General features: G+C 42.9%; 1 protein-coding gene across 2 annotated transcripts; it reads right to left on the reverse strand.

Annotated features, from left to right (window-relative positions):
• Positions 1 to 3,565: 3,565 nt before the first annotated feature.
• On the reverse strand, positions 3,566 to 14,849 carry LOC115155548 (cyclin-T2). 2 transcript variants are annotated; one of them, XM_029702247.1, is made up of 11 exons: positions 13,999 to 14,845; positions 13,228 to 13,449; positions 12,505 to 12,586; positions 12,289 to 12,417; positions 11,906 to 11,966; positions 9,776 to 9,838; positions 9,039 to 9,084; positions 6,864 to 7,027; positions 6,612 to 6,682; positions 5,304 to 6,450; positions 3,566 to 5,197 (listed from the first exon to the last, which is right to left on the reverse strand). In XM_029702247.1, exons 2-11 carry the CDS (start codon positions 13,383 to 13,385, stop codon positions 5,130 to 5,132), a joined length of 1,989 nt encoding a protein of 662 aa, XP_029558107.1. In that variant the 5' UTR covers positions 13,386 to 13,449; positions 13,999 to 14,845; the 3' UTR covers positions 3,566 to 5,129. The 2 variants fall into 2 exon arrangements, with proteins under 2 accessions (XP_029558107.1, XP_029558108.1); XM_029702248.1 differs by lacking the exon at positions 3,566 to 5,197 and having other exon boundaries at positions 5,949 to 6,450; positions 6,612 to 6,659; positions 13,999 to 14,849.
• Between the last annotated feature and the right edge of the window lie 448 nt (positions 14,850 to 15,297).

Below are 15,297 nucleotides of genomic sequence, written 5' to 3' on the forward strand. Positions count from 1 at the left end.
TTCTCTTATACCTCCAAGTCACATTCCTATCTTAAAAATACATTCATATTTTTTTCATTCTATATGCACTGTATTGGATGAAAACTTGACAGTATTTGGTCCACACAGTTAGTGACATCACAAAATGAAAAACAACATGGAATTAGTTTTCTATAGCTCCCCACATTCTTATGTTAAAATTATTGTTCCAGTATTCACATTTGACCATGTTAGAGTTTCGGCGGGAAAACTGTGAAACAAAGAACATTCCTTGGGTTAAATACTGGAGGGGGAGAGAAAGTTTCCTTTTGTAATTTACAACAGGGTGTGAACTGTCAACCTTCCAACTTAAGGAACCAGAGTAAAACATTCTCAGAACCTCCCTGCAACCTAAAAATACATGTTTTTAGAACATTACCAAAAATGTCATTAAAGGTAACTATGTTTGGACTTTTAGGAAATGTTATGTTAAAGTAATGAAATACATACATACATATTGCTGATGTCAGAAGTTTACATAAACCTTGGCCAAATACATTGAAATTCAGTTTTTCACAATTCCTGACATTTAATCCTAGTAAAAATTCCCTGTCTTAGGTCAGTTAGGATCACTTTATTTTAAGAATGTCAGAATAATAGTAGAGATTGATTTATTTCAGCTTTTATTTCTTTCATCACATTCCCAGTGGGTCAGAAATTTACATACCAAATACTAATTGAGTGTAGTTAACACATACTGTACACTACATGACCAAAAGTATGTGGACACCTGCTCAACGAACATCTCATTCCAAAATCATGGGTATTAATATGGAGTTGGTCCCCCTTTGCTGCTATAACAGCCTCCACTCTTCTGGGAAGACTTTCCACTAGATGTTGGAACATTGCTGCTGGGACTTGCTTCCATTCAGCCACAAGCGCATTAGTGAGGTCGGGCACTGATGCTGGGCGATTAGGCCTGGCTCCCAGTCGGCATTCCAATTCATCCCAAAGGTGTTCGATGGAGTTGAGGTCAGGGCTCTGTGCAGGCCAGTCAAGTTCTTCTACACTGATCGACAAACATTTTCCGTATGGACCTCGCTTTGTGCATGGGGGCATTGTCATGCTGAAACAGGAAAGGCACAAAGTTGGAAGCACAGAAACGTCGAGAATGTCATTGTATGCTGTTAACATTAAGATTTTCCTACACTGGAACGAAGGGGCCTAGCCCAAACCATGAAAAACAGCCCCAGACCATTATTCCTCCTCCACCAAACTTTAAAGTTGGCACTATGCATTCAGGCAGGTAGCATTCTCCTGACATCCGCCAAACCCAGATTTGCCCGTCGGACTGCCAGATGGTGAAGTGCGATTCATCACTCCAGAGAACGCGTTTTCACTGCTCCAGAATCCAATGGCTGCGAGCTTTACACCACTCCAGCCAACGCTTGGCATTGCGCATGGTGATCTTAGGCTTGTGTAAGGCTGCTCGGCCATGGAAACCCATTTCATGAAGCTCCCGACGAATAGTTATTCTGCTGATGTTGCTTCAAGAGGCAGTTTGGAATGCGGTAGTGAGTCACAACCAAGGAGAGACGATTTTTACGCACTACAGCACTCGGCAGTCCCGTTTCGTGAGATTGTGTCCTACCACTTCACAGCTAAGTCATTGTTGTTCCTTTCCACTTCACAATAACAGCACTTACAGTTGACCAGGGCAGCTCTAGCAAGACAGAAATTTGACAAACTGACTTGTTGGAAAGGTAGCATCCTATGACGGTGCCCCGTTGAAAGTCAATGAGCTCTTCAGTAAGGCCATTCTACTGCCAATATTTGTCTATGGAGATCGCATGGCTAACTTAAAGCGGTGTCCACATACTGCTGTAAATACATGTTTAGATACTTATTTTTGGCCAAATACCCTTCTGCCATACAATATTCTTATTTGAATTTCATGATTGTTTTACATATGGGTGTTTGAAATAGGACAAATAGTCACCCACCTAATTATTATTAGACACAAGGAGCGCACTCTCTACCTGACACACATTGAGAAAGCGGAGGGAAAAAAGGCAGCAATCACCATCCTCTTCTTCCTGTCCTCTCCTCAGACTTCCTGTTTATATAGTTCTCCCCGTCAGAAAACAGCTTTGAGCCTCCGGTTTAACGTTTTAGGAAAAACATACCTTTTTCAGACTTAAGTACATTCCATTAAGCAAACACTTATATTTTACTTACAGTAGTGTGTGCATACATTTTCAGGGGGGGGGGGGGGGGGCCCTCACAGGAATCAAACCCACAGCCCTGGCATTGCAAGCAACACAATCATGTTTTGCGCTATATTACCAAGTTAGACTTGTATTTCTCCCCCTCATCTTTTTTTCTCCCCTCCTGGATGGTGACCTCCGGTAGATCTCCAGCTTGTTTCTTCATTGTCGTGTTTCTCTGAACTTTATTCAACTGCGCGTGGCTCTTGTACAATACAAGTGTACTACTTACAACTGCACACTGTGTAGTTGGTATCTTTTAGTATTTATTTTTTTCATTTTCAATGCTCCGCAGGACGTCGGACATCTGGAGCGCGGGGTGCACCGTGTTTGAGACAGCCACTGGGAAGCAGTCACTGTTGCACAGGGACAGTGTTCTCCTTGCATTGTTCTACATCTGTGTGAGAGGCCCAATGCCTGACGGGTTCTCAGAGGACACCAGGGACTTTGTCTGGCTGTCCAGGGGAGTTGATTTATGATTCTGTACTTACAAGCAAAATGTTAAATATAATAATTTTAAAGGAATAGTTCAACCAAAGAACTGTACCCTTACCTTGAATGTAGTCTCTGGATAAGCAGATATTGGAATCTACACTGTGGGTTAGTATAGAAAGCTACAAAGACTAAAACAAACCAAGTGTGGATAAATTTCAGTAACTGTTAATTACGCTGTTCTGTGAAGGGGTAGTGCAGTGTTGTACGAGATCTTCAGTTTCTTGGCAATTTCTCACATGGAATAGCCTTCATTTCTCAGAACAAGAATAGACTGACGAGTTTCAGAAGAAAGGTCTTTCTGGCCATTTTGAGCCTGTAATAAAAACCACAAATGCGGATGCTCCAGATACTCACTAGTCTAAAGAAGGCCAGTTTTATTGCTTCTAATCAGAACAACAGTTTTCAGCTGTGCTAACATAATTGTAAAAGGCTTTGAAAATGATAAACTTGGATTAGCTAATAACGTGCCATTGGAACACAGGAGTGATGGTTGCTGATAATGGGCCTCTGTACGCCTATGTAGATATTCCATTTTTTTTTTAAATGCCGTTTCCAGCAACAAGTCATTTACAACATTAACAATGTCTACACTGTTTCTGATCAATTTGATGTTATTTCAAAAACAGACATTTCTAAGTGACCTCAAACTTTTGAACGGTAGTGTAAATCTGTCAAATTCGCATAATATACAGTATTTAAATTCCTTTTCAAAAATGTATAGGCTTGAAACCTTTATCACCCTTGGAACAAAATCTTGCAGAGGATACAAATAGGGCATTTGTCTAACATTTTGCTTCCATTCTCTTCATATAAACATACAGTACATACCAATCATACAACATAGGTCAAGTTAAGGTAGTGTTAACCTTAGGATTTATTTGTAGAACTTAAATAAAATCATAAAACTGGTTGTCCAGATTTGCACTTGCCGTCTTGTTATCAAACCACTGTCTGTGCCCAAGAGTATAAGTACTGGTGGAACATCTTGGCCTCAATACCAACTGTCTGCACACTGAAATAAGGACTAACCAGTCAAAGAACAGTTCTTAGTTTGTGTCCACAATTGAGAACGATATCTGCCATATACAGTAGGAAACTGAGCTGTTAGGAGAGCAGACGGCACACGAGCCACCGTATACTGTATCAGCAACACTGACGGAACGTTAAGCCCAATAACCAGGCTACTTTTCTGCCACGTCACTGGACATCAACAATCCTACATTATTTACCATTACTGATTAACAGCTTTGCATCTATCAGCTACAGGGTCAAGCCAAGTAACCATTTCATGTAAATGCACTTCACAGCAAAGGTTAGGCATGTAAACTATAGCTCTAGTATTACTGTCCTCGTGTCTTTAGTTTTTTTGCGAGGCAGCCTTTGGCATCCAGCTTTAGGTCATCTTGGAGGTCCCCCCCCAAAAATTGTACAAATTGCATGGCCTCTGACAACATGCCAGGTGGTTGGTACTGTTTGTAGGGTCTGCACTGGAGGAAATCCAGACCCTACAAAAGGATGGAAAGGTCGAAGGCCGAGTGCACTCTACCGGCAGCCATGCGTAGTACAGGCTCTAAGCACAACAGTGGAACGCTGCAGTCAGAATCACCAATGATAGGACTCCTACATCAAGTTACAATAGTCTTTTTCTCCATCATATATAATATATATATATATATATATATATCTTGTTATACTTACAAGCAGTTCCAAACCTGAGTATTTATGGTATAGCTTTTTAAACATACAAAAATGTATGTACATTTATCTCCACTTTCTGTAAACAGCAGTCTGCATTCTGCTTTATCCCTTTGATGATAGAAACATGCGGATCATCGATACAGTATTGAGTATAAAAAAAAAGAAAAAAAGAAAGACTTTCAACAAATAAAATCCAGCTTCCATTGGCGGCCATGTTTGGCGTGCCTGGCCTTCCTTCTCTACCACCAACTGAGAGAAGCCCCCCTCCAGCCGTAAGAGGACCGCTTGCCTTGTTTTCTCACCAGAATGGATTAGTTGTGGAAATGCTGTTTTAATTATTATTTAAAAGAAAATAAATTGCATCTTTCATGCCTTTTTCAGTATTTATAATACCTTTTTTCAACATTTAAACTAGGATGACCCCCTAACTCTCACGTCCACATTTCAAGACCCATCCAGAGAATATGGAGAGGACTAAGCAGCAGTTATACATACAGAAACAGGCAGGACTATATCAGCACTGCCAAGAGATCAGATGATCGGGAAGCATAATAATTAGATTTCTGTCCTACACTTTGCTTTATATTTTTTGCTTTACCTTCCATTTCCTTGCTATAAAGGGTTCATGAGTTTATTCCTTGGGCACTTAACAGGAAATGTGAGCATGTCAAAAGTGTCTGTTTGGTGCTGGCAGTACCCCAGCCGGCGACCTCAGGGCCGCGGCTCTCCACTGGCTTCTTGTCCAGTTTCACTAGGGTGTTGAGATGTCCGTAGCCCACCTGGTATGTGACAGGGGGAGGAGGGGGAAGGGAAGGTTAAAACCAGAGCTGTGAGACGACACACACTGTGACTGCAGCTGAACAGAGGAACAATGAGAGGAACTACCTGCGCCGCCCTTGGAGCTTTTGCTCGTTTTGGAGGAGTGGTGGTTGTGGCCGGCAACGTTGGGGTGTGCCCTCTTGCGGGAGGAACTGGAAACAGAAGCAAGGGCCGGGCCCGCCAACCCCTCAACGCTCCCTAGCCCCAGGGGGCTCCGGAGGAGGGCCGGCCCGACACCTGCTGGCCCCTCGAGGCCTCCCCGGCCATTGCCGCTGTGCTGTGCCGCGTGGAGCTGAGAGTGTCCGTGCTGCTTGTGGTGGCGGTGGGCAGAGTGGTCCCGATGCTTCTCCTTGCTCACCAGCGGGCTGGAATGTTTGCTCTTGGGCCCGCCCTCATCAGAAGAGCTGTGGCGCTCAGAGGACACCTTGATTTTCATCTTCAGCTCCTCTTTGCTGGCCATGCCCCCCTGAGAAGGAACTGGGAGGCGGAGTTTGAGTGAGCCCCCCTTGTCCCGTTTGTCAGAGGGGAGCCTGTCCTGGCCTGGAATGGCCAGCTTCATTTTAAGAGGAGATGCAGTGGTGCCGCTGCTGCTCCCTGGGTTAGGGTGGGGCTGCATGTGTTTCCTGTGGTCTGACTGGACAGAGGGTATATAGGCATCCCTGCCCTCAGGCTCCATAGCCTGTTGCTCTGTCTGTTTGCGTTTCTGCTGCACCGCCAGCTCGGCAGCATGCTTCTCTCTGTACTTGTCCAGGGACATTTTCTGGGCAGGCGGGGGCTGCTGTTGCTTCCCCCCCCCCGCTACAGCCTTGTGTTCAAGTTTAATAGTGTTGAACTCCATGGTCTTATCTGGTCTGTGTGGGTTCTGAGAGCTGTGCTGCAGAGACAGTGAAGCCCCCTGCTGGAGGCCTAGTGTATCTGTTTTGAGGGAATAGCCTCCTCCCTCCGAGCGACCCCCCGTGTCCTGGGGCCAGTCGCTGGGGGCGGTGAAGGTGTAGGAGCTGCCCTGCATGGAGGCGATGGAGTCCAGGGAGAGGGGTCCACTGGCGTGACCCGGCAGTGGGACAGGGAACGAGGAGGCAGCTTTGGAGAAGGCTGAGTTGGAGACCCCAGGGATGCCGTCTCCCAGGGAATGTTCGTGGACCAGGGAGGGTCCTGGGTAGGGGTCGTTCGCCTGAGAGCCATCTCCCTTGGGCTTCTTGGCAGCTTGTGTGGCCTGGGGGAGAAGAGAGAATGATGGCGTGGTAGTGAAGAGCATGAAACTGTACAATGAAACTACACTAAAATAAAATCAGCAGACATCAAGGACAATCTACAAATGTCTAGAGAGAGTGTGAGGTCTTAATGATGATTCACTGGAGAAGAACTTCAGCTTACCCTCCAGTTCCGGATCCTCTTCAACCTGCTCGGCGTCTTCTCCAGAATCTGAAGGAAGTCGTGTGTCAGTTCTGAAGGACAGGACACACTTGGTTTTAACACCTAATATAAAATGGCAATAATAACATATACCCACACATTTCTCATTGACGAAAACAAAACTATTCTCCCAAACTAAAAGATTGTAAGTAGGCATTCTGCATGTCTTTCCGACTACGAGCGTGAACTAATGAACTATAATCAAAGACTCACCATCAAGAAGCTCCAGCGTGACAGAGTTGTCCACGTACTCCCACCAGTGTTTCCCGTCAGTGGAGACAGGGATCTCCCAGTTGGACCATTTACAGGCCAGGTGGATGCAGACGCAGGCAATGACTGTGGGTTTATGCTGCAGGCAGAACGTGGTGAGGTGGAGGCTACGCAAGGAGAGGCCGGCGCGCAACAGGCCACATGGAGAAGAGGGAAGAGGGGCAAACACAATAAGTCACAGGCGCTTTAGGCTGAGGTAAACCATAGTACACAGTATTGAGAACAGAAGAAGCATTGCAAAATAAATGTTATCGTTGACACAGTTGCACACTTAACAAAAGAACAAACAATTACTGACATGCAGAATAGATCATGAGTCAGTTTCACATTATGGCTACCATCCTAGTGTTTACCAAAAGGAACTGCAGATATAGCAATAACTTCACATTTGCGTCAAATTCAAATAAAGACTAGTAGGTTTTTTTGGTGGGAACGTGACCCAATTTCACCATTCATTAAAGAAATCCACCACCAATAAATAACACTTGGTCAACATTTTATGGTCATGAGCTTGCAGTAAATTCAAAAGAGCCACTCATTTACACTAACTGGTTGAGGTGAGAAACGCCTTCTAGTCAACTGTAATCCACGTTGACTCAAGTTCTTTAGAACTCAAGTTATGTAGAAATAGATGAAGCTACAATATTGAACCTTGAACGATTTAAAAAAAGGGCCAGAGAGCTAGATAGTCTTCCATTTGAAATACCATGGTAAAAGCTAGATGGTAACCTTGTGCCACAATAAGTTAAATGCCTGGACATAATGCATATTAAAAGGAGAATATTTTAATCCATCTCCCGTATCACTGCGCTGCCTGAGACTAGTCCACACAATCCTGAAAAACATCAAATCTAAGAAGTATTCACCACGGTGACTGTAACCCTAATAGAATCCAAACCATAGAATACTAAAACATATTCCCATTCAAGTCAATTATATTTCTAGGGCTTGGGTACCGTTTCCACTTTTCCCCTCACTGTTTAGTCTACAGGGTACCATGGCGAAATCTATTTTTATGACCCAAACAAGGCCTTTATGTGGCTGGTCAGAGAGTTCAGGCATTAAGCACTTCATCCTCTAATTACCACAATGTCTACGGCACAGCGTCAAGCTCTTTAATTCTCTGTTTACTGTTCGCCATAAGCCTCTCCAGTTCTAATGGGTCAAATGCAGCCTGCCTTCTTTAGAACAGGCAGTTTTTGGAACACAATGTTGTCTTTAGCTAGATCATATTTTTTTTTAAACAAAAAATAATTTTCATACGATTGCTGGATTGCGTTAGCAGCAGCTTAATTATGACCAGGCCCAACTTAAAAGCATTTATCAAGATCTGTGTCCAGACATTGTAGTTAGTTTTGAGGGCGTTTTTTGGGCTATGGGAAACAAAAAGGCTATATTAAATCCCAACGTCATGGCAAAACTAACCCTTCAGGACCTTGTTCTGCCATTATTTGCAGAATATAAACTGTATGGTTGTTTGTAAGCAAAAAGCCAAAAAACAAGACTAATACTTATGAAGGATAGACAGATATTTTGCAATACAATGAAATGGTGTATTAAAACATGTATTATTCTCTTCAAATTCAAAAACATTCTGAGTAGGTCCTTAATGGGTTAACATCAAAAATTGTAATTAGCGCTTCCATTTGTTCTTTATATTATTTATATATCCATCTCATTACATGAAAAATATGCTTAACTGACTGAAAATGTTTCATTAAAATGTTAACTGTGAAAAATGTTACTTACCAGGACGACTTCTATGTTATGTTTACATCTGTGTAATCTTTAGCTGCTATTCAGGCTACCAAAGTGTCTTTTTAGACATATGCACTTTTGTAACCAAGCAACCGTGAGGTTCAAGCCCACCACTACACTTCACATTGGGCATTCAACCCCACTGTGCCAACTCTGGTCCCTTGTACAATACACCGCACTGCGACCGGGGCCGGTACCGCCAACCACCCCACCCCGGGCAAGAGAGGGGGCTAGCGTCCCAGAAGCCATCGGCGCATAGAGGGCCGTTGGACACAGAAAGGGTACCCTGCTTACAGGAAGCTATAGTGTGCAGTAGTCACAGTGCAACAGGGGGAGGGGGGGAGGGGTCAGGATAACAACCTGTTGGTAGCCATGAAATAGGAAGTCTGTGCCAGATCCTTGCTTGCTGTAAGTGAAAGAGAAAAGAGGGTTAAGGTTTTTGCTGACCAGTGTGCTCTGTTAATAATTATAAAGTTGAAATGTTACCTTTAAAGGTAGACTCAGCGATATGATGCAGATGCTAGGGGTGTGAACGTTTAAACATTAACGAAATGAGGATCCTTAAGGCTAAAAGAAATCCTTAACCTTTTTCCCGCAACAACAAATTTTCACAACTACTAAGTGTTGAAGCATGAGGCTCAACTTTGCCACTGTTTTGGTCCCGTGGCTATCACGTTCTAACAACGTGAAGGCAACCCGCGAGCATGCGCAGATACTGTGTGTGACGCTGTCAGAGCGAAGTCTTGCATCTCACTATCTGCAGTGCTGCTCATTTCGCTGTGTCTACATTTAATGTACGTCATGTTTAGTGAAAACTCAAAGGTCAACAACGATTTGTTACACAATCATGTCAGCATTTATCCTCCTACACGACTAGAGGGTCATGGCTAGAAGCGATCCAACTTTTGTCAAATAAATGTTTTTGCATTTAACCTAAAACTTTTCCTAACACGCTACGTTCATTTTCCTAACCTACTGCTTAAGTTCTCATAAGCTGCTACGAAAGGTCCAATCTGATATTAATTTGACAAAACCTGGATCCCTTCTAGTAATGACCCAACTAGAGGGCATGAAAGAGCAAAGAAGGAAGCCTCTACCTCTCACTAGCTGGGAACATTTCACCACATCAGTGTGTGGATGTTCAATAGTTATTTCAAATCCTGGAACAAAATACATGACAGGTGAGTTTCAACAGGAACAATTTGTCAAAGAGGCATCAAAGTAATGTTCCATCTATAGTTCTTCCCCCTTATTCTTCAACACAAGAGCACAGTCAGGATTACATGTGGATTATGAAAGGCAGTTCCTCTTTCTTTACATCTAATTAAGGGTGAGTATATTGACGTTTTATAAGCAAAATGGCCGCAGATGGTGGCAACATAATTGGAGTATTCCGTAGTTGTGGAGACCACAAATTGGAACATGGATGGGACTGCTGTTTGCTAACATCTGAGATTCATCAAGAGACCATTTTGACCTGCAGCAATAGAATATTGGCATTGAGGATTGTGACGTCACCGTGACATACAGTGCATTCGTAAAGTATTCGGGCCCCTTGACTTTTCCCACATTTTGTTACATTACAGCCTTATTCTAAAATGGATTAAGTCAAAACAGTCATTATGGGGTACTGTGTGTAGACGAAGCAAAACAGGTGGTAATTTTTTTTAGCAAATGTATTACTAATAAAAAAACAGAAATAGCTATATTACATAACTTTTACTCTTTCCTATGAAACTCTAAATTGAGCTCAGGTGCATCATGTTTCCATTGATCATCCTTGAGATGTTTCTACAACTTGATTGGAGTCCCCCGTGGTAAATTCAATTTATTGGACATGATTTGGAAAGGCACACACACCTGTCTATATAAGGTCCCACAATTGACAGTGGATGTCTGAGGAAAAACCAAGCCATGAGGTTGAAGGAATTGTGAGTAGAGATCCGAGACAGGATTGTGTCGAGGCACAGATCTGGGGAAGGGCACCAAAACATTTCTGCAGCATTGAAGGTCCCCAAGAACACAGTGGCCTCCATCATTCTTAAAATGGAAGAAGTTTGGAACCACCAAGACTCTTCCTCGAACTGGCCGCCTAGCCAAACATAGCAATCAGGAGAGAAAGGCATTGGTGAGGTGACCAAGAACCCAACTGTCACTCTGATAGAGCTCCACAGTTCCTCTGTGGAGATGGGAGAACCTCCAGAAGGACAACCATCTCTGCCACACTCCACCAATCAGGCCTTTATGGTAGAGTGGCCAGACGGAAGCCACTCAGTAAAGGGCACATGAGAGCCCACATGGAGTTTGCCAAAAGGCACCTAAAGACTCAGATCATGAGAAACAAGGTTCTCTGGTCTGATGAAACCAAGATTGAACTGGCCTGAATGCCAAGAGTCATGTCTGGAGGAAACCTGGTACCATCCCTACGGTGAAGCATGATGGTTGCAGCATCATGCTGTGGGCATGTTTTTCAGCAGTAGGGACTGGGAGACAAGTCAGGATTGAGGGAAAGATGAACAGAGCAAAGCACAGAGATCTTTATGAAAACCTGCTCCAGAGCGCTCAGGACCTCAGACTGGGGTGAAAGTTCACCTTCCAACAAGACACAACCCTAAGCACACAGCCAAGACAACACAGGAGTGGGTTCAGGACAAGTTTCTGAATGTCCTTGAGTGGCCCAGGCAGAGCCCGGACTTGAACCCGATCGAACATCTCTGGAGAGACCTGAAAATAGCAGTGCAGTGACGCACCCATCCAACCTGAGAGCTTGAGAGGATCTGCAGAGAGGAATGGGAGAAACTCCCCAAATACAGGTGTGCCAAGCTTGTAGTCATACACAAGAAGACTCGAGGCTGTAATCACTGTCAAAGGTGCTTCAACAAAGTACTGAGTAAAGGGTCTGAAAACATGCAAAAGTGATTTTTTTAAATTATAAATTTGCTAAAATTTCTAAAAAACGTTTTGCTTTGTCATTATGGGGTATTGTGTGTAGATTGCAGGGGGGGAAAAAGCAATTTAAATCAAAATCAAATGCTGTAAAGAAACAAAATGTGGAGAAAGTCAAGGGGTCTGATACTTTCCGAATACACTGTACCTAATTTAAATAACTGAAAAATGGAACACGAGGCAATTCATCAATGCCTGGCAGCAACGGTCCAACAGAATATTCAAACATAACACTTTGTATACTAGATCAAGTTCTCACTATACTCTCAGTCATTACTTACCTAAAGTCTGCAGCACTATGGTTTCAAGTATCACCAGCTCCTGAGCTTGCTGGAGGTATGCCTGAAGTTCAATAGACAATCATTACATGACATGTGTAATGTGTCTATCCATACCCCTATTCCAAAGTAACAGTATGGGTTATTTCTTAGTGCCAGATGTTTTAAAATGTAGTCTTGCTACTAGGAATATCATCACTAAGAACATGCCGAGACAGGACAGACATCCGTCTAACAAAGACTGCAAATTGCTTCTGTCATACTACGGTCAGACTCAGCTTACCCTCTGGTGACACACCCCAAACTACACAAAAGGAAGTGTTGATGCCATTGACAAAAACAGGGAAAATAGCAAAACCTACAATACCCATAGTACCCAAACTTACATTACTCTTCGTATCAAGCGGGGCCTCTTGAGGGTTTAGACAAGCATGTGAAACCTTAATGACATGCTCCAGTTTCCGAGGTTGCTCTTCAACTTTTGCAGCTAGGAATAATGTGGTTGGAGAAATGATCTGTAACAGGAGATAATTCATTGTAATACATTATGTAAACAGGTTGCATATTTAAGGAAAATACAGTCAGGCTGACTAAATACTTACATTTCTGTGGAATTTGGTGAAAGAGTGGTACATATAAAATCTATGCATGTAAACAATTGCTGTATTTATAGTAAGTTGTGAGCTGGAGAAAACGGGTTAAGGAATTCAAGTATGTTCAAATGTAACTTCAGTAAATACATGATTTGTTGTTGGGTAGATAACAGGGTAACCGTGCAAAAGAAAATGACAAGCCAAACAATAATGCACGTTCTTGTATTGCCGTTGTATGGGCCGTGGAACTAGCTCGCCATAACTACACAGATAAACTCAATGCTGGTTTGCTAACGTTAGCTAGCATGCTGGACAGCCGTCATTTGGCTATTCATAATAAAACGAAAAACACATCAACGTTAGCTAGTTAACATTTCAATTAGGGGAACTAGCAGGGAAGATTAATAAACTAATGTTAGCTAGCTAACTTACTGCCAGGCTAACAGCTTGTTAGCTGGCGCCAGATACATGGCCTTCATGTTGCTGAATGTTGATGACGGATTATGTTTGCTAACTAGTCAATGTGGCTGTATCATTACTACACAACACCGAATACATTAAAGCGACCACTGGCACATTTGTAATGTTCTGATATGACAAACTACGGATAGTGAGTGCCTCTGGCGCGTCCCCCCAGCTCCCACACAGCATCCTGGGAAACGGGCCTACAAAACACCATGTCTATACTCCTTCCTTCGACATGTCTGATGATGATTGTTTAGAAAAGGATACACGTTGAGTCTCTGGCCCATATCTTGAATGAGGTTTGCCGCCTGCTGTCGGTAAGAGAGCTCTCTATCCGGCTCCACTCCCGTACGGCGGGACGGCGTGGCTTCGAGCTGCTCCCGGGTGAAAAACCATTTCGACGAGGATCCCCGGCACGCCGCCATAGTTCTCCAGCATTCGCACAGGACACCGATAACCGGATGGACGCAAGTGCGCTGAAACCATGATCTGCACGTCCCGGAAACCACAATATTGTTGTTTTTTTTCTCTTCTTTGATATATTTTTTTTAGGCACGGCCAAACCAACTAGTCGTGCTTTATCGCCACCATTCGCCCTGGATTGTGAACTTCACAGAAACCGCTACGCCATTTCCTGGTTGCTAGCTACAATTATAATAAGCTGTCTTTGAATACCCATACTAACATACTGTATACTACATACCATTAGGTCATTTATGTATACTGTAAACAAACGGTATCGTTTATGTTGAGCGTATTAGAGCGTTGCCTGTCTACCGGAAGCGGATGACGTTGCTATGCAACTTATTGCTAGCTTGTTAACATAACATTACTAGCTAAACATTTTACGATTTCGGGTGTGTTTGTAAATTCAATCTGGGGTGCCAGAGTGAGCTCTGGGCGTTCATAAATCCAGATTGTTTACAGAGTTGATCTGATCGTTCAACGGCAGTCAAGCACCCAAGCTAACTGGCTAACGTTGGCTAGCTACTTCCAGACACAAATGAGAGAACACCTCACTCTGACCATTTTACTCACCCTAGCAGAGCTGATTAGACTGTTTTCATGTTATCCAGAGCGTTGGTGACTGTAACTGGGCTGCTGTCAACAATTTCATTACTCTTTGACACCACCGGTCATATTCAATCGGTGTTGAGTGTTTGTAAATTCATCAGTTATTCTGCCGAGAGCGCTCTGAAATCGGAGTAGATAGACAGAATTAACAGTCTATTGAAACGCACAACGACTATACCACTTAGCTGAGAATGATGTGAATAATCAAGTCAATAAACGTTGAGAAGTTAGACAGCAGATCGTTAATATACTGCCTGGCAAGTTCGATGTATTAGGTTACCGTAAACAAATTGTCAGCCAACGTAACGTAACTTATTTGAAAAGTCATTACTTTATTACAGTAATCAACTTTTGTTAACATTTGTAATAATTAGTTAAAGCAATGAATTTGTATCCGCTCTCATCGGACTTCGCCTGCATAATTTCCACCATTTTCTTCAAATCTGAAAACGTTGTGAAGCCACTCCCTTTTTCTGAAGAATTGCATTATGGGCCCTAAAAGCACGGAAATAGTGTCCACTGAATGAATACTTCGTATTTTGGCGAATTTTGTACGACATCCGAAAACCTTTTGCATACTAACTAATATCCATACTATGACCAAAAAGCATACTATATACTTCATTCACGTCACTAATAGTGCGGTTAGTATGAGTATCGAACACAGCTATAGTTTCCCTTATTTTAGTTTATGTGACAAAACAAGCTAGTGTAGAGAATCATTGTGCCATCTAAACCGCTGAGAAAAAATATTTTCCAGAACCACAAATATTGCATTATCAGCTGTTTGAAGCTGGTGTACAAAACGAAAGTAAAAGATGCAACAACAAAAAATGTAAGAACTAGAAGCAAAAAAATAGCGCACATAGAACCGAGCTACCGCTTCTTAGACTTGCTTTCAATGAGACTGATAGATGTATAACTCATAGTTCAAGGTGAATTTGGTCGGGTCGCCCAAATCCTTAGATACTACATCCCTTTTTGGACTTATAAATGAATGATATATACCCATTGTTTATTGAAGAATTTAACTTAGAAATGCCTCGAGCTGTCTTACCACATGATATTCGACTAAAGCACGTTTTTTACTCAGTTCTGTGTCCTGCGCCTGACTCCGTCCTACCAGCTGCACATTGACACTTGACAAATGGTCATGGCTAGAAGGGATACAGTTTTTGTCAAAATAACGTCAAACGTCTTTAGCTAACCCTAACCCTTTTCCTTACCTTGGCCCAATTCTCCTAACCTGCTGCGTAAATTCTC

Source organism: Salmo trutta, chromosome 20 (assembly GCF_901001165.1).
Source record: "Salmo trutta chromosome 20, fSalTru1.1, whole genome shotgun sequence".
NCBI lineage: Eukaryota > Metazoa > Chordata > Actinopteri > Salmoniformes > Salmonidae > Salmo > Salmo trutta.

Coding starts and splice junctions, on each gene's coding strand:
- LOC115155548 (XM_029702247.1), bottom strand. CDS start 13,385: ATGGCGGCGTGCCGGGGATCCTCGTCGAAATGGTTTTTCACCCGGGAG. Junction 12,418..12,504: donor TCACCAAATTCCACAGAAAT/GTAAGTATTTAG, acceptor CTCCTGTTACAG/ATCATTTCTCCAACCACATT. Junction 6,683..6,863: donor CACGCTGGAGCTTCTTGATG/GTGAGTCTTTGA, acceptor CCTGTCCTTCAG/AACTGACACACGACTTCCTT.